Below are 17,346 nucleotides of genomic sequence, written 5' to 3'. Positions count from 1 at the left end.
GTGGAGATTCCAAACCTGCAAACTAACACAGAAATGTCTGAGACTTCTCTCCAATTAACCACCAAAGCAAACAACAGCAACAAACGAGCAGGGAAGCTGTGGCTCAAGTGATAGAGAGCTAGTTCTGAGCAAGATGGCTCAAAGACAGCCCCGGGGGCTCTGGAAGCCAGACACCAGGTGCTCACACCTGAGCTCACGGCTCTGGTCCCTTCCGGTCTCTGTCCCCAAGCTACCCTGAAGCAAGGCTTCCTTGATCACTTCCTCCACGCTCTGGTGTACCCGCACCACCAGCCGCACCCTCTAGCTAGAAGCCAGAGAAACCTTCTCTCCTTAGACATGGCTTGTCTTGGGAATTTTGTCACCGTGACGGAAAGCTGACAGCATACGGAGATTTATAAGGAATTCACGAAACCCAACCGTACCAGTAGCACTGTCACACAGTCTCACAATTCCTTCACCACCTCCTGAAGCGATCCGTACTCTTCTACGCCCAGGATCACACCACTAATAGCCAGGATAAGGAAGCACCCTAGGGTGTCTGTGAATGGCTCAAGGAACAGCTCTGTCTATATGTGTGTGCGCAGGGAGAAACAGAGGCCTGGAGAAAGATGAGATCATCATCACTTTCCCATCCTTGGCTAGATCCTCTTTTAGTGTCACTGCGCTTACAGTTAAAGCCTCCTGTCCCCGCTCTCCCCTCTCTCCCCTCCTTTCTCCCTTCCCCACTCTTCTCCTTCCCTCCCCACTACACCTACCCCCACCTCCAGGTCAACATTCCACTTGCCTATCAATAATGAACAGGAGAAGGGGACAAAGGGTGAGGAATGCAGCAGTGGTACTCACTGGACACAATGTAAAAAGTGAACTACACAACTTGTGGGTGGGGATGGGAAGGAAAGCTTGGGAGACAATGAGGGAGGGGTGACGTTGTACTTATTACCTGACTTGCGAAACAATAAACCCTCTGTACATCACAATAAAAATATTTAATAAAAAAATAATGGATAGGTTCTATGTCCCTTTAACAAATGTTTATAACACTTCCCGCCCAGGAAGGGCTGTGAGATTCTTACCTCCAATTAACCAACAAAAAGCTAGAGGTAGAGCTATGGCACCAGTGGTAAAGTGCTAGCTTTGGGTCAGAAACACCAAGGGAGAGCAGTGAAGTCCTGAGTTCAAGCCTTAGTACCTGCACACAAATAAACAAACAAAAATAAGTCCAAGCCTGTTGAGCTTTCACACATTATTTCCATCCTCTGTGCTGTGTTTGTGCTTTTGTTATCACAGGTGGGGTGTGGGGAGGGTCTGCCATATAAGGCATATAGGCCATGTAAGACCTATCTAAATCATTTGAGTCAAGACAGATACATACATTTCTCTAAGACTGTCTGTACTGGTCATTTTGTACGGCACATAATAGTGTTATAAATTATTCAAATAGCTCTTGGCAGACAAAAAGATTTGGTACCCTGTATGAAATTCTGCCTCAATATAAATATAATTCATGTACATATATATTCAACTATATAGGATATTTTCTCCCCTTGGGCCCAAACCCAAAGTGTCATTGATTTACCTTCATTTCCTTAAAACTAAGAGTTATAAGCATCTTTCTGGACACTTTCTGTCAGATACTTAAAAGAGATGGAGGCCCCTAAAATGTTACAAATTACCTGAGAAGCCTTCCTTAAAACTAAGGCAACTGGCTTCTGCCAGACAGGACTGCCAGACAGGAGAGACAAAGGCACAAGCATTAAATAACCCGGTCAGTCACCAAAGAAGGACATTTTTTAATTTGGGGAGGAAAAAAATGCAAATAATTTTTACTAGTTGATCTTTAGCTCAACTTGAAATAGAAAAGGGGCGTGGCTTCCGGTTGGCCCAGTTCCTTGATCTGCAGCCAATCCCAAGACAGGAGTCTGCCCAGATCTTAGTGGGCTGGACGTTGGTTCTGAATGGTGAGGAGACACACACCGCCTGGCCTGACCAGCTATTGGGAAACTTTAACCCACACTCTGGATTCCTGTGGGGTCTCTCATCCAAGTGGAGCTTGCAAACCAGAATTTCCAGTGTGACTATGTTGGCAAAAAGTTAATTAACCGAGCACGAAACTGGGGCTGGAAATCTGCCTGGGGAAGGAGGACAAGATTACAGCCCTTCTCCTTGGAATGAAGCAGGTTGGGATGGAGTTGGGTGAGGCCAGAATCCAGAAATGGAAACCCAGCCAATGAAATCTCAGTTAAACCAGCTGCCAGTGCTTCTCATTCCCTCTCTACTGCTCACCTCATTTCCTTTACTTTCTGGCCATTACGACCGTATTGGTGGTTTTAAATGGCTTTGCTTACATATGACAGAGCCCAGGCCATACAGTATGATTGTGGCATTCTCACTGAAAACAGATGGGAAAAGACTCATTCATAGAGTTTGCCGGTGAACCGGGCACTGGTTGCTCATGCCTGCCAGGCTGAGATCTGAGATCTAAGGATCACAGTTTGAAGTTAGCCTAAGCAGGAAAACCCATGAGAATCTGACCTCCAGTTACTCACCAGAAAACCAGAAATAGAGTCGTGGCTCAAGTCAGAGAGCACTAACCTTGAGCAAAGCAAGGCCAGAGAAAGAGCCCAAGCCCTGAGATCGAGCCTCAGGACACACACACACACACACACACACACACACACACACACACACACACAGAAGCTTGCTTATAAGACAAAGAATATTTTCCCCCCAGAGATCCTACTTTCTCCAAGTAGGAAGAGGAAGGACTTTTAGAAGCCATCCACAACTTTAGGCCCCTACAAGCCTTGGCACAGCTGACCTGGAGAGATAGAAAGAGGTAGAATTCATTGCTGAGTGCCTGCTGTACACCAGCTCTATGATTATGATTTAGAGGGTCTTCCAGGCATCACACAACAGCCCCCTCGTGGCAGGTTTTATTGTAAGAAGGTGATAGAACGTTGTGAATGAAAATGTTGCATTCAGAGCCCCTGTAGGCTCACTCTGAGAGTGACAATTTTGGAGGCTTGGTTAAGCCATCTACTTTCTCTGTGCCTCTGTTTCTCTTTTGGTAAACAGCTGATAAGACACATCTGTGTTGTAAGGTTGTTGCAGGGGGTTGCTCATTTTCATCATGACACACACATCTGCAAGAGGGGAATTCAGAATCATGGTATCCAGCAGGCACCCGGGGCCCTGAGCCCGGTCTTTGGGCTCAGGAGCGCAGCGAGCCTAGGCTTGTCATGGGTTTTCAAGCTGGCTTCTGACCTCAGCGCCAGGCTTTGCTGTCTCTGGCCAGGCTCACAGCAGCTGCATCCCTTCCCTCCTTGTCTCTATTTGCCGGGTGCTGCGGGTCCCCACAAGCCCGAGAATACCAGCTCCTAGGTGCTCTACCCTCGGGTTGCTATGACTCAGAGCAGCACAACCTGGGAACCGAAGCCGCCAGGCGTCTGCAGCTCACACCTGTCCTCCTCGCTGCTTCAGGAAGCTGACATCTGAGGATCGTGCGTTCAAAGCCATCCCTGGGCTGGAAAGACCACAAGACACCGATCTCCAGTGAACGAACCAAAAAGCCAACAGTGGAGCTGTGGATCAAAGTGGCTAGCCTTGAGCACAGACGCGCGGGCACAGAGAAAGCAGAAGCAGCCATGCTTTCCGATCCTGCCCGGGTCTGTCCCTTAGCTGCCTGCAGTCTGTGTGTGTGTGTGGCTGAAGATGTCACATGACCTCACTGGTTCACTGTCTTTGGCTGTGGAAGTTCAGGTAATGTGAAGCCACCACTGAGGTTCCATGGCACGAGGTCATCTTGCTGTAAAGATTAGCGACAACACACCTAAACAGCCTGTAACAAGCCAGGTACCGTGGCACACACCTGTAAATCCTGCATTTGGAAGACTGAGATAGGAGGACTACCAGTTTGGGGCTTTAAAAACAAAAACAAAAGCCTACACTACGACGAGATTTCCATGTAGTGGCTCATGGTAGTACATATTGTTTTCAATATAGATGATTTTGGGTAAGATTTTGTGTTGTTTTTTTTGTGGTGGGGGGGAGAGGAAGGGGTTGAACTCAGAGTTTCATGCCTGAGGCAGGGGCTCTACCACTTGAACCGTGCCTTTAGCCCTTCTTGCTTGGTTTATTGTTGAGGCGAGGGTCTCACTTTTTGCATGGGCCAGCCTGGAACTCGATCTTTCCTGTCACAGCCTTCCATGGAGCTCTGGCGCGTGTAGCTATGGGCAGAGCTGAAACCTGGAAGATTTTTACCCAGCGCTGATTTTTTTAGCCTGATCTCCTCTACTGAGTAGCCAGGATGACAGACACATCATTCCCTGCCATCTAACGCAATGTTCACGCGACATCATCTGGACAGCTTTACCTCTGCATACCTGTGCCAGGGCCAAGCAAAGAATGCTGAGAGCAACCACATAGCTGCCTCAGAGAGCTCTGCCCTCTTCAGACCACTCCACCTGGGGTTGGATGGTTCCAGAAGCACAGCACGATCCGTCTGTGCAATAAGCGAGCAAGACACTGGTGCTGGAGTCCGTCAGCCAGGCTCCCTCATCAACAGTTCCGCCAGTTAGCTGCAGACACGTTTACTTCGCTTTCCTGAGCCTCTGTTTTCCCATCTCTAAAATGAGACAAGGACCCAACATGAAAGAATCCCTGCTTTCAAAGGAAAACCAAGCCTCACCCACTCCTCGTCACAGTGTTTGCCTAGCATGCACAAGACCTGGGTTCAATTCCTCGGTACCACATACAGAGAAAAAAAAGCCAGAAATGGTGCTGTGGCTCAAGTGGCAGAGTTCTAGCCCTAAGGAAAAAGCCCAAGGACAGTGCTCAGGCCCGGAGTTCAAGCCCCAGGACTGGCAAAAAAAAAAAAAAAATTTTGCATGCATCATGGAGACTTAGAAATCCAGGGGTTTGTTTTGTTATTGTTGTTTGTTTGTTTATTTGGTAACACTTGTTTTCCTGCTCCTCCCTAAATAACTGGCTAAAAGATTTAAAGGCCGTCTTGGTGTAGACCCTCGTTGCTGGAGGACAGAGCCCATCTGTGCAGGGCTTGCTGGACCCCCTGAGGCTGCTGGCCCTCCCCAGTGAGACCCAGGCTGGGACAGACAATGAGCTGTCTTCTCCTCTGGGGAGACAAAGCTTCAGGCCCTGCTACCTGCCTGACAGGGGCCATTGTGGCTGGAGGAGAAAAGGCCTTTGTGAGGAAACCAGGGCTCAATGAGGCCCTTATGTCTGCCTGCGCTGGAGGTTGCCTCCATCCAGAGCTGCTCTGGAAGGCCCAGCCCCCTCCTGGAGCAGATAGGGACCCTGAGGCTCAGAGAGGGATGGCAGCCCCTGCCCCAAAACAGGAGACACACCCACCGCTGGAAACACAGGAGGAGCTTGGCACTTCCGGCCTTCCGTCCCTGGTAAGAGGACTTCTGACCCAGAGCCTCAGATTAAGTGGCCCCCTCCAAGGTTAACTGGGACCTCGACGTCCTCTCTCTCCCGATTTCAAAAGCTCAGGCTGTGGAGTATGTGAGGAGGTCGCTCTGTGTTTGTTTGTTTTCATTCTACTATTTGTAGTAGCGGGGCTGGCACTCAGGGCCTCACCCTCCACAGACAATCACCCTTGCCAGCCTTACTTCCAGCCTTTCCCCCTGCTTTAGTTATCTTTTGGATAGGGTCTCAAGTTGCTGCCAGAAAACACTTGCCTCTCCAGTAGCTGGGATGACAGGCTTGGGCCACCATGCTCAACCCAAGAGATCTTTAGCTCTTGAGTGTTCTGATCTCACAAGCGTCACCCCCCTCCCCAAACACACGCACGCGCGGGGTGAGTGTGTGGACGGATGGGCGGGTGGGTGTATAATTTCAGCTTGATTGTGTTCACCAGCGGTCACGCTGTATGGACCCCGGTCAGACTGCTACAGAGCTGGGAAAATTAACAATCCGGGCCAAAGGGAAACCCTGCCGTCCCTCATCTCATCTCCAACCAAGTCCACCCGCAGTGAGGGGTCTGGGGAATGCCTGTCCTCAAGAGGCTGGCATCCCACGGGTCAAGAGACTTCACTTCCACTTAACCAGCAAAATGCTTGACTGGAGGCCTGGCACAGGGGGTGGCATGCCAGCCAAGCAAGTCTCTGTTCCCTGGAGTCCCCCTCCCCAGGGCTGCCTGCACATCCACACCTGCACACACCTGCACACACATGCACACACATGCACACACATACCTGTGCATGCCTGCGCCCAGCGACCTCTGCAGCCCCGAGTGGGGGCGCACGGGACGCGGTTTCCACCGGGCTGGATGCAGGGCGGACACGGACACCCCCCCCCCCCCCCCCCCCCCCCCGCCGCCTCCGATCGGCCCCTGGCACGGGCGGTGGCATGGCTGCCACGCCCCACCGGTGCCGCCTCCTCCTCCTCCACCTCCTCCCTCCTTCCGGGGGCGCGGCGGGCGCTCTCCCCACCCCCCTGGCCCACCCCGCCGGCCAGTCCCCCACCAGCCCAGCCGGGTGGCCGGGAGGAGCCGCCGCCAGCCGCTGCCCGCCAGCGCTCCTTCCCGGCGCCCGCCCGGGGGACCTGATGGAGCTGCGAATCCACAACGCCAGCTGCGAGAATGGTGGGTGCGCCCTGGGGGGGGGGAGGAAGGGGGGAGCGGGGGGGGGGGTGGAGGGGATCTGGGGGGGCTCAGGATTGGGGTACAGCAACTGCAGACCTGCCCGCATCTGGCTGTCTGCCATCCAGGATCCAGGAGACAGGAGCTCAGAGACTCATTCCATAAACCCAACCAAGCTCACGCTGGACAGAGCTGAGCGCGCCTGTCACCCTAACTACCACTCAGCAGGCTGAGATCAGAGGATCACGGTTCAAAGCCAGCCCAGTCAGGAAACGTCCCGCACACTCTCGTCTGAGACACAAAAGCTCAAAGTGGAGCGGTGGGCAAACGTGGTGGAATACCAGCCTTGAGCAGAAAAGGCTGAGGGACAGCTCCAGGCTCTGAGTTCAAGTCCAGTCCTGGGCACCAAAAATGAATTCGTAAATAAAGAGAAGTAAGTCAAAGGGGGAGAGAAGGGAAGGAGCCCCAAGGCGAAGACCCTTGTCTTGAACATGCGTCCTTCCTGGTCTCAGCCCAAGCCCGATATCATCTTTGAAAGAAATCTAGTCCTGTTCCAGGACTGTAGAGACTCCGGCAAGGCCACAATCTTCTCAGGACCACTCAGAAGAAAACACAGCCCTGCCTGAATCACCAACCAGCCCCGTTTCACTGCTCTGATCTCTTTTGTTTTGTTTTTTCCCCCCTTCCCCTCTCCCCCCTCTTCACCTCCCAGTCCTGGGGGTTGAACTCTAGGCCTGGGCACTGTCCCTGAGCTTCTTTTGCTCAAGGCTGGCGCTCTACACTTCTGGTTTTGTAGGCAGTTTATTGAGGATAAAGAATCTCACCAACTTTCCTGCCCTGGCTGGCTCTGAACCTCGATCCTCAGATCTCAGCATCCTGCGTAGCTAGGATTCCAGGCTTGAGCCACTGGTGCCCGGGGTCTCAGCTCTGTCTGCGCTTCCAACCCCAGCTCCATCCCGAGGATGGACAGGCAATCACCTGTCCTTATGCCAGCTCAGCTCTCAAAGCTAGCATGTTGGCTGAAGGAAAGGCATGATCAGCCTCCCTCCGATGCTGTGCTGGTTCCGGAATGTTCTGGAGAAGACAGGAATCACCTGCCTAGCACTTTTCAGAGGAGTATCCTACTTGAGAACTGGGTTTCATTCAGCCATTGGGCCCTTTCCTTCCTTCCTTCCTTCTTTCTTTCCTTCCTTCCTTCCTTCCTTCCTTCCTTCCTTCCTTCCTTCCATGCCAGTACTAGGGACCAAACTCAGAGCCTGGCATTCTCACAAGGCTAGCATTCTACCACTTGCGCCACAGCTCCACTTCTGGCTTTTTGCTGCCTATTTGGAGATAAGAATTCTCTTCTGGACTTTCCTGACCAGCCTGCCTTTGAACCTGATCCTCAGATGGCCTCCCTGTGAGTAGCTGGGCTTGCAGGAGTGTGCCTTAGCACTGAATCTTTTCTCCTTTGTATTGGAACGGGAGGGTGGAAGCATTGGGCCTCAGCAAAGGCCAAGTGTAAGGGGGCTGCCCTGTAGAGAAGCATCTTCAGGGATCAGACCACAGGTACAGCAATGGGCTTGGCTTTTCCTGGTCCCCTCCTGCCCAGCTCTGGATCATCTCCTGGGCTCAGGGAACTCCCAGCTTTGGCTCTTGGGCAAGGAGGCAAGGCTGGTGGAACAGGAGTGAGCAGGGCAGAACCAGTCTGATGAGAAGCTGAGATGACGGCTTTTTTTTTTTTTTTACTCTTCCATGTGACACAGGCGTGTGTCATGACAGGTCTCCTATTGCAAAAGACAGGTTCCCCAGCGGGCATGAGACCCAGGTGGGGGTGTTTGTGTGACTCCAGCAAGTCTTCTCCTTGTCGAGTACCTCAGTTTCCCCAGCTGAAAGAAAGAAGGTTCTGGCTTTGAATCTCCATCCTCAGATCTTGGCCCCCCTGGGTCTCTAGGATGGCAGGGGTGAGCCAGGGGCCCACGGCTGACACTTCTTAAAGCACACTCGTGTCCCCAGCTTGACTCTCTCCCACCATCGCCCTCCCTTTTCAGGTTCCCTGATTAGCCTCTACTGCTCTTCTCAAGAAGTCTTGTGCCAGATCGTCGGCCCCCTCAGCCCTGAGGCGCCCAGCAATGCCACGGCCATCAGCTGGCAGGAGAGGATAAGAAAGAGCTATGGCTTCTACATTGGCGTGGGCCTGGCCCTACTCTCCTGCCTCCTCATCGGAAGCAGTGTCATCCTCAAGAAGAAAGGCCTCATCCGCCTCGTGGCTTCTGGGGCCACTCGGGCTGGTAGGCTCCCTAGAGGCTGGGGCACCGGGCTGGGGAGACCCTGCCAGCTGCTGCCCTTCAGAGGGGCCTGGCTGAAGCCTGGGAAGAAGGTATCCCTGGGTACTGATTTTCCTTGGCAAGCTTGTTAACCATCCCAGGTGCCAAGGATTGCTGAGAACTGGGGGAGACCAGGGAAAGTCTCAGGACCTAGAGTTAGGACCCTAAGAAGCTCAGGTCAGACTTGGCGTCTCCCCTTCCTGTCAGCCCAGGCAAGTTGTGACATCTCCCTGACACCTTCCCAAGCCCCATTATCCTGAGCAGTACTAGTTACAGTCTCTGCTCACAAGGAACTCAGGGTGTTGGAAAGATAGGAAGTGAATCCTTGGAATGGATGTGTGGCAATTCAGAGAAAAGGATGAATCATATGTCCTAGAATTCACCCATCGTTGCCAGGTATCAAGAGGCCTCACTTACACCTGTCATCCTAGCGACTCAGGAGGCTGAGATTTGAGGGTCACAGCTTGAAGCCAGTCCAGGCAGGAAGGTCTAGAAGACTCATTTCTAATTAATTTGAGCTATGGCTTGAATAATGCTAGTCTTGAGAAACAGAAAATTCAGGGACAGTACCATGCCCTGAGTTCAAGCTTCAGGGCCAGCAACAGACAAACAAAAATCATCTGAAGGAAGGTTTATTGCAGGTATGAGGCTAGACATGCAGACAGAGTCCTTGCGGAGAGCTTGTCCATTCAGTACTAGGGAAATATTTTGGGGGGCATTAAAGCTTAAATCTGGGGGTGGGATATAGAGGACCTAAATGATAAGGGGATAGTAAGGTAACGTGTGTGTTAGGGGTGTGTGTGGATGAAGAAGGAAGAGCGTGTGACCAGGCTCTGAGGTACGATCTTGAACAACGTTAGAAGCTCAAAGGAGTTTAGGATCTCGGGGTGCAGAGAGGGAGAGGATGCAGGCAGCTCAGAAAGGGCCTGGAAAAGTGGGCTGCGGAGCCTGTGTGGAGTTAAATGACTGGAAGCTGGCTTGGCAGGGGAATGAATCCACCTGATTTGTGAATGAAAAGTGACTCCGCTCCATGCCTTGAGCAACTGGGGAGACACGGAACGATTTTGTGAGGCGAATGCAGAAGGAGGCACAGGTTTGGGGGTATAGATGTGTTCAAGTTGGAACAAGACAGCGTGTGTTTCTGTGAGCCATCACTCCACCCACCACGAGAGCTCTGATGCTAGTTCAAAGACGAACCCCAAGGGAAGTGAATAAAGTAATGGAGGCAGCACTCAGGGACGTGGAAAGGGGGTATGCACTAGAGTGAGCATTGGTGGGAAGAGGAAAACCTGTGCAAAGGCCCAGAGACAGGAAACAGCTCCATGGGATTTGAAGAACTCAAAAGAAGAAGAGTAGCCAGAAGTGTATTTTGAAAGGTAAGCAGGACCAAGGTTAAGGCTAAGCTTCTTGGTAAAGATTCAAGAGTAATTAAAGCCTTTGGCCAGCTGATAAACTGGTTATCGGCACCTCCTGCTATACCTGTCTGTGTGTCTTATGTATCCATCTATGTATCACTCATTGCCCTGAAAAGAATGAATCATTTTTTTTATCTTACTTTTTGTCAGTTGTGAGGCTTGAACTCAGAGCCTGGGTGCCGTCTCTGAGCTTTTTTGCTCAAGGATAGCGCTCTACCACTTAGAGTCACTACTTCCCTCGATGGGAGATAAGAATCTTAAGGACTTTCCTGCCTGGGATTTTACCTGGGAACTGAGCTCCTCAGATCTCAGCCTCCTGAGTAGCTAGGGCGACAGGCAGGAGCCAGTGGTGTCTAGCAAAAGAATATGGATTATTAAAGGGATAAGAGTAGAACTTAACACCAAATTTCAACCCTAGAGACAGACTCTGCAGGCTGGACTGTGACCTTAAACAGCTACACCCATGGAAGCACCCCATACAGTACTTCCATTGGCACCAGTTGAGCAGGGAACATTTCGTACCAAGAATTGAGCCAAGCATGGTAGCCCACGCCTATAGTTCCAGCTACTCAGGAGGCGGAGGCAGGACAATCTCAGTTCGAGGCTAGCCCACACAACATTGGTAGTAAGCTGTATTTGAAAACCTGTATGTGAACAAGATGGAGAGCTTGGCTAAGTGGTAGAGCACTTGTCTAGCGTGTTTGGGACCTTGAGTTCAAACTCCAGGACTGGGGTGCTGGAGAGGCGCATGGCAAACGTTGCAGAGATTGGGGTGTCGGTGGAAGACTCAAGAAATGTCAAGGGAGCAGTCGGTACACAAGTGGATATGGAGCAGGGCCCTGTCTGTAGAGTGCTGAGGTGACAGAGAGCCGGAAGTTAGAGCCTGAGAGGCCATAGCCACCTCCTAACCCTGGTCCCTTCCCTCCACAGTGGACGGCGGCTACGGGTACCTGAAGGATCCCATGTGGTGGGCCGGATTTGCCACCAGTAAGTGGCATCTTAAGGCACCTAAGGTGGTGGTGTGTGGACAGCAGGGCTAGAGATGAGGGGGGTGGGGTGGGCTGTTGTTTTCGTTTCTGCTGTCGGGGATATATTTCCAAGGGGGAATCCGTGGCCATGGTGACATCTTACTGTCGTCTCAGAGTCATTCCTTCTCCACCCAGGGTCTGTCTCTGTGTCCTGAGACAGTTGTACATGGCTGGTAAGGTGGGGGCATGTCAGGCGATGATGCATGCCTGCAGGCTGTGGCTGGCACGCACACATCTGGATCCTAGTACAGTCCTTCTTTGCGGGTCCTTTTTAATTCTGGCTTGAATTCAGGGCCTGGGCTCTGACCCTTGGCTTTCTATTCAAGTGGGGTTTTTTTGGTGTTTTTTGGCTTTTTTTTTTGGGGGGGGGGGTTTGGCCAGTCCTGGGCTTGAGCTCAGGACCTGAGCACTGTCCTTGGACTTTCTTTTCTTTTTTTTTTTGCCAGTCCTGGGCTGGAGCTCAGGGCCTGAGCACTGTCCTTGGACTTTCTCAAGGCTAGAGCTCTACCACTTGAGCCTCAGCACCACTTCCGGCTTTTTTCTATGTATGTGGTACCAAGGAATCGATCCCGGGTCTTCATGCATGCTAGGCAAGCACTTTAACCACTAAGCCAAATTCCTGGCCAGTCCTTGGACTTTCTCAAGGCTAGAGCTCTACCACTTGAGCCATAGCACCACTTCTGGCTTTTTTCTGTTTGTGGTACTGAAGAATTGAACCCAGGTCTTTGTGCATGCTAGGCAAGCACTCTACCACGAGGCCAAACCCCTGCCCCTTTTGGTGTTTTTCACACATGAGCCACACCTCTACTTTTTGGTGGTTCATTAGAGATGTGTCTCATGGACTTTCCTGCCTGGGCTGGGCTTTGAACCCTGATCCCCAGATCTCAGCCTCCTGAGTAGCTAGGATGACAGGCGTGAGCCATCAGCGCTGGCTTTGGGGTTGGGGTTTGGAGCAGAGCTGTGTGTGGTAGACATGGGGCACCGTGGATTTAACCCCCCCACTTTCTCCCTCTCTTATCAGTGTCGGCTGGAGAAGTCGCCAACTTTGGGGCCTATGCATTCGCACCGGCGACAGTTGTCACGCCCCTGGGAGCGCTGAGCGTCCTCATAAGGTTTTTTTCTGTCCACCCTCGCTGTCTCCATCCAGCTGGCCTGGGGAAAGGGGGGGGGGCTCTCTTGGCATTCAGGGATCTAGGTGGGTACTGGACCTTGGGAAGATGAACAACACAGAAACAGCCAGACCCAAACCTGTCACCCAACGGCCACCAGGCTGAACGTCTCTGAGGAGACTTCATATGCTTCTCTCATGGGCAGGAGAGCTGGAGCCCCAGATCAATGCTGCGTGAGTTCTAATCCTCACGCTGACACATAGTGGTCCTGTTACTCTCGACAGACAGGGAAGACACAAGCATGCATGTGTTTATGGCAGAACGAGTGCTCCAGGGTAACCACCATGTCAAACAGTCTTTCCTGTAGAGCTCAACAAATGACAGTTTTGTAAACAACTGTTGCCAGAGCTGGGGGTTGTAGTCCGGTGGTTAAATGCTTAATAGAAGACCCAAGGCCCTAGACTGATTTTCTAGATTCAGTCTAGATTTCTAGATATTCTATATAGAACATATGTATTCAGAGATGGTGATGTGATCTAGTGACGGTGACATAAAGTTGTGCATGGTGGTATGTGCCTGTAATCCTGGCTACTCAGAAAGAAGATAGGAGGATTGTGGTTCAGACTGGGTAGATATAAGTTAGCACGTGAACCTATCTGAAAACAAACCAAAAGCAAAAGGACTGGGCGTGTGTGACTCAAGTGGTAGAGCGTTTAACTAGCAACCATGAAGCCCTGAGTTCAATCCCCAGGGCTGCCATATAAAAACAAAGAAAGGAAAGAACTGGTACTATGCCTCTCACAGACATAGTCCTGAGCTGTAAAACCCAGAAGCCATTCCGCTGTGGGGTCGATCCTCACTCCACAGCGAAGGAGGCTTTGGTCTGGAGAGTTAACCTTGGAACCCTGGAAGGTCACAGCCAGTGCCCACAACTTCAGGCTAACCACATTTACACAAGTGGAACCGTGACTTGCGTGTGCACTGCTGTGATCAATCCCATATAATCACAGTCTGTATTGTGGGGAGGGTCCATCCCCTCTGACTCTTCTTAAAGAGGTCTTTTGTCGTTGTTGTTGCTTGTTTTGTCAGTCATCGAGCTTGAACTCGGGGCCAGAACTGTTCCTGAGCTTTTTCAGTCAGTGCTAGCATCCGATCACTTTGAGCCATAGTGCCACTTTAATTTTCTGGTTGATAATCAGAGAAAAGAGTCTCACGGACTTCCCTGCCATGATCCTTTGAGCTCAGCCTCCTGAGTAGCTAGCATTATAAGTGTGACCCGCCAGTGCCCAGCTCACAAATTGTTTTGAGCTGTTCAGTGAGGTAGTAAATGGAAAGAAAGGTCTGGGCGCCATCTTTCCTATGGAATACATGTTCAAGACCTGGTTAGTCAAAAACAGCCTGTCAGTGAGGTAGCTTAGACTGGCATACACAAACAGAAGAGGGAAGAGTTTTGACTTGAGTGACCCAAGGGGACAGAAATGGGACAAGGAGCAAAATTGCCAGAAGGTATATACATTAGATAAATGATAAGAGGGCACCTACAATGGCACCCACCCCCGTAGCTTACTTTGGTCTGAAAATGGGCGCGCTTTTCCTGCTGCCCGAAGTGTACAAGACAAGGAACCTTCCCAGATGTTTACCGGGGCGGGGATAATCTAGAAGAGCTCTCATGCCAGAGAGGATTGGGTTCGGAGCTGCCGTGTCTCCTCACAAGTGCTTGCTCAGCCTGTGTTCCTTCAGGATGCACTAAGCCCCCTCTCTCTCCTCATGTCTACGCCCAGTGCCATCTTCTCCTCCTATTTCCTGGGAGAGAGCCTGAACCTGCTGGGGAAGCTGGGCTGCGTGATCTGCATGGCAGGCAGTACAGTGATGGTGATTCATGCTCCCGAAGAAGCCAAGGTCACCACTGTCATGGAGATGGCTTCCAAGATGAAGGACACAGGTAAGCTACAAGCAGCAGCCCCTGGAAAATCATTGGGGAAGTCGGGGGTGGACGAGGGGGAGCAGAACACTGTGGGAAGTCCACTGGCCCATTGGGGTCTGCCTGGCTGCCTGCTGCCCCCTGGAGTGTGCAGGTGAACCCGGGAAAGGCAGTTGGCTGGCGGGCGAGTTCTATTTGCAAGTCTAGCTTAAAGAACTTCCGGACAGGACACCCTAAAATACCACTGTTTGCTTCTGAAGCACCAGGCAAAGGCAATGTTCTAAATATTATACATATATATATATGCATTTAGATATAATGCATGTAGGAGTCCTTTGACATGCGTTGTTTTGTCCAGTCTCACCCAACAGTCCTACAGAAATACCCTGGTGCTAGTCTCTTTCAAATGAAGAAAACTGAGGCCGTGGGGGGTTCTGAGAAGTTTTAAGGGCCTATAGTTACTCAGGAGCCTGAGATCTGTGGATTGTGGTTTGAAGCTAACCCTGGGCAGGAAGTCCAGTTAATCACCAGTAAACCACAGATGGTGCTGTGGCTCAAAATGGTAGAGCCCTAGCCTTGAGTGAATAAACTCAGGGACAGTGCCCAGGCCCTGAGTTCAAACCCCACGACCGACAACAACAAAAGTTTCAACACCGAGAGGAGATAGTAGGTCTGTCTGACTCTGGAGCTATGTCCCCCCCCCCACACCCGGAGTCCTGGGGCCTGGGGGTGGGGGTTGTGGCCCTAAATGCCGTCCCCACCCCTCACAATGGAGGTGTGACCTGTCTCCCTCACTCGTGGAAGGCTTCATCGTGTTCGTTGTGATCCTGCTGGTTGCCTGCCTGCTGCTCATCTTTGTGGTCGCCCCTCGGTACGGACAGAGGAATATCCTCATTTACATCGTCATCTGCTCGGTGATCGGCTCCTTCTCGGTGACGGCCGTCAAGGGGCTGGGCATCACCATCAGGAACTTCTTCCAGGGGCTTCCTGTCGTGCGCCACCCTCTCCCCTACATCCTGTCCCTCATCCTGGCCCTCTCCATCAGCGCTCAGGTCAACTTCCTCAACCGGGCACTGGATATTTTCAACACGTCGCTGGTGTTCCCCATCTATTACGTGTTCTTCACCACGGTGGTGGTGGTCTCCTCCATCGTGCTCTTCAAGGAGTGGCACACCATGACGGCTGTGGACATTGTGGGGACCTTCTCGGGCTTTGTCACCATCATCCTGGGAGTCTTCATGCTCCATGCTTTCAAAGACCTGGATGTGAGCCACACCTGCCTGCCACACATGCACAAACACCGGGCCCCGGCGCCCCCGTCCCAGCCGGCCACCACCACCGCCGCCACCGCCGTCGTCAGACTGGAAGACAAGAACGTCCTGGTGGACAATATCGAACTTTCTAGCAGCACCCCGTCTCCGGAACAGAAACCCAAAGTATTTACAATCCGTGCGTAAGGCCACATACGGGTATGAGGAGTCACCCCTTCGCCGACTCCCCCTCCCCCCTCCCGGGTCACATGACCTCTCACGTGGCTTTTTGTGAGATGTCGTTTTTATACCTCAGCACTCTTTCTAGGAGAGAAAAACAAAAGTCCCTACCTGATGAGTAGTGGTGACAGAACTTTCTGGAAACACAGCCTCAGTGACCAGATCCTTTCATTGGTGTCAGAACCAGCAGGTCCCTGGACCCCTGTCTGCCTACTGGTTCCCTCAAAGCCATCTCTGTGTGATTGGGAAGAAGACAGAATTTGACCCGTTGAATGTAGCGGAGCCAAGAACTTCCCTGAGCTACTGGCATCAGGAAATTTCCCTCCAGAAATGGACCTTCCACGCGTGAGCCCAAGATGGGAAATCTAGAGTCCCAAAGAGGAAGATGCCAGCCACTGTCCCTCAAGGTGACAGTCCAGCAGCCTCCTACCCTGTCAGAGCCTCCTGGAGACAGAAAGAAGCCCAATCTCAGCTGACCTTACTGTGAAAACCACCTGATGTCTCAGGAAGTTTCGCCCAGTCCCATTCTTGGTGGTCTACCATCTTGGAGTCTATCTGCCCCACAGCCTATACCGCCATGTCTTCCAGTGTCTGCCCATCCATCCCAAGATGTCAGTTGCTGAGATGTGAAAGCCATAAGCGTAGAATGTCCACCTTCGCTGACCAAGCTCCGTGTGTTATTTTGTTTCCCACTGGACAGATAGGGATGACCCAACCTGGGAGTCAGTAGCTCATGCCTGTAATTCCTAGCTACTCAGGAAGCTGAGATCAGAGGATCAGATTCAAAGCCAGCTTGGGAAGAAAAGTACAGGAGATGCTTCTCTCCAATTAACTAGCAAAAAAAGCTGGAAGGGGAGCTCAAGTGGTAGAATGCCTTGTACAAACACAGCTAAAGGCTAGTTTCCAGGCCCCGAGTTCAAGCCCCAGTGTTGGCTCACCATGGAAGAAGAGTGGTCCAGATTCCAGGCTGGAATTGAATTTGGCGTCATGCGTCCTCCTTTTCTCTCAAGTGTGATTTGGCGAGTTGAGGGGTCGATTTGGCAAGTTGGGGGCTTAGTCCAGTGCTTGGCCAGGCACCCAGGCCAAAAGGATGCTGGGTAACATTTGGGCAGCAGTGGTAGGGCGTGGCCTGGCTGTGAATATAAGTCAAGAGTGCTTCCTATCCTTGGCATGGGGCATCTTTTGCTCCTTGTCTTTGGTTGGAGGCATCCACGGAAGAGCAGTGGGAGAGAGAATTTTCTCAAGTGTAGGTGTGGGTGTGGGTACAAGGATCGCTGGGAAGCCAGTGAGTAGTAGAGGGAAGGCCAGTTGGCACAGAGATCCTCTGTAGAGTTCTCTACCCATGTGCCATCTTCACCTGTCAGGCCAAGCCTGACAGCTAGGTGAAACCCTGGACGTTGTACTGGCTCAACAGAGCAGTGCTCTGACCACCGCCCCCACTCCCAGCTTCCAGGCCCTGCGTTCAGTGAATGTGGG

The 17,346-nt window shown here is 51.8% G+C and overlaps 1 protein-coding gene across 2 annotated transcripts; it reads left to right on the top strand.

Moving 5' to 3' along the window:
• The first annotated feature begins 6,567 nt into the window (after nucleotides 1-6,567).
• On the top strand, nucleotides 6,568-16,110 carry Nipal4 (NIPA like domain containing 4). 2 transcript variants are annotated; one of them, XM_090320752.1, is made up of 6 exons: nucleotides 6,568-6,604; nucleotides 8,632-8,871; nucleotides 11,253-11,309; nucleotides 12,372-12,462; nucleotides 14,241-14,401; nucleotides 15,185-16,110. In XM_090320752.1, exons 1-6 carry the CDS (start codon nucleotides 6,568-6,570, stop codon nucleotides 15,835-15,837), a joined length of 1,239 nt encoding a protein of 412 aa, XP_090176878.1. In that variant the 3' UTR covers nucleotides 15,838-16,110. The 2 variants fall into 2 exon arrangements, with proteins under 2 accessions (XP_090176878.1, XP_090176879.1); XM_090320753.1 differs by lacking the exon at nucleotides 11,253-11,309.
• The last annotated feature ends 1,236 nt before the right edge of the window (nucleotides 16,111-17,346 follow it).

This window comes from Megascapheus bottae, chromosome 29, assembly GCF_031878675.1.
Source record: "Megascapheus bottae isolate mThoBot1 chromosome 29, mThoBot2.hap1, whole genome shotgun sequence".
NCBI lineage: Eukaryota > Metazoa > Chordata > Mammalia > Rodentia > Geomyidae > Megascapheus > Megascapheus bottae.
Note: the sequence above shows the minus strand (reverse complement) of the source record. Positions and strands in the feature narration are given on the sequence as shown.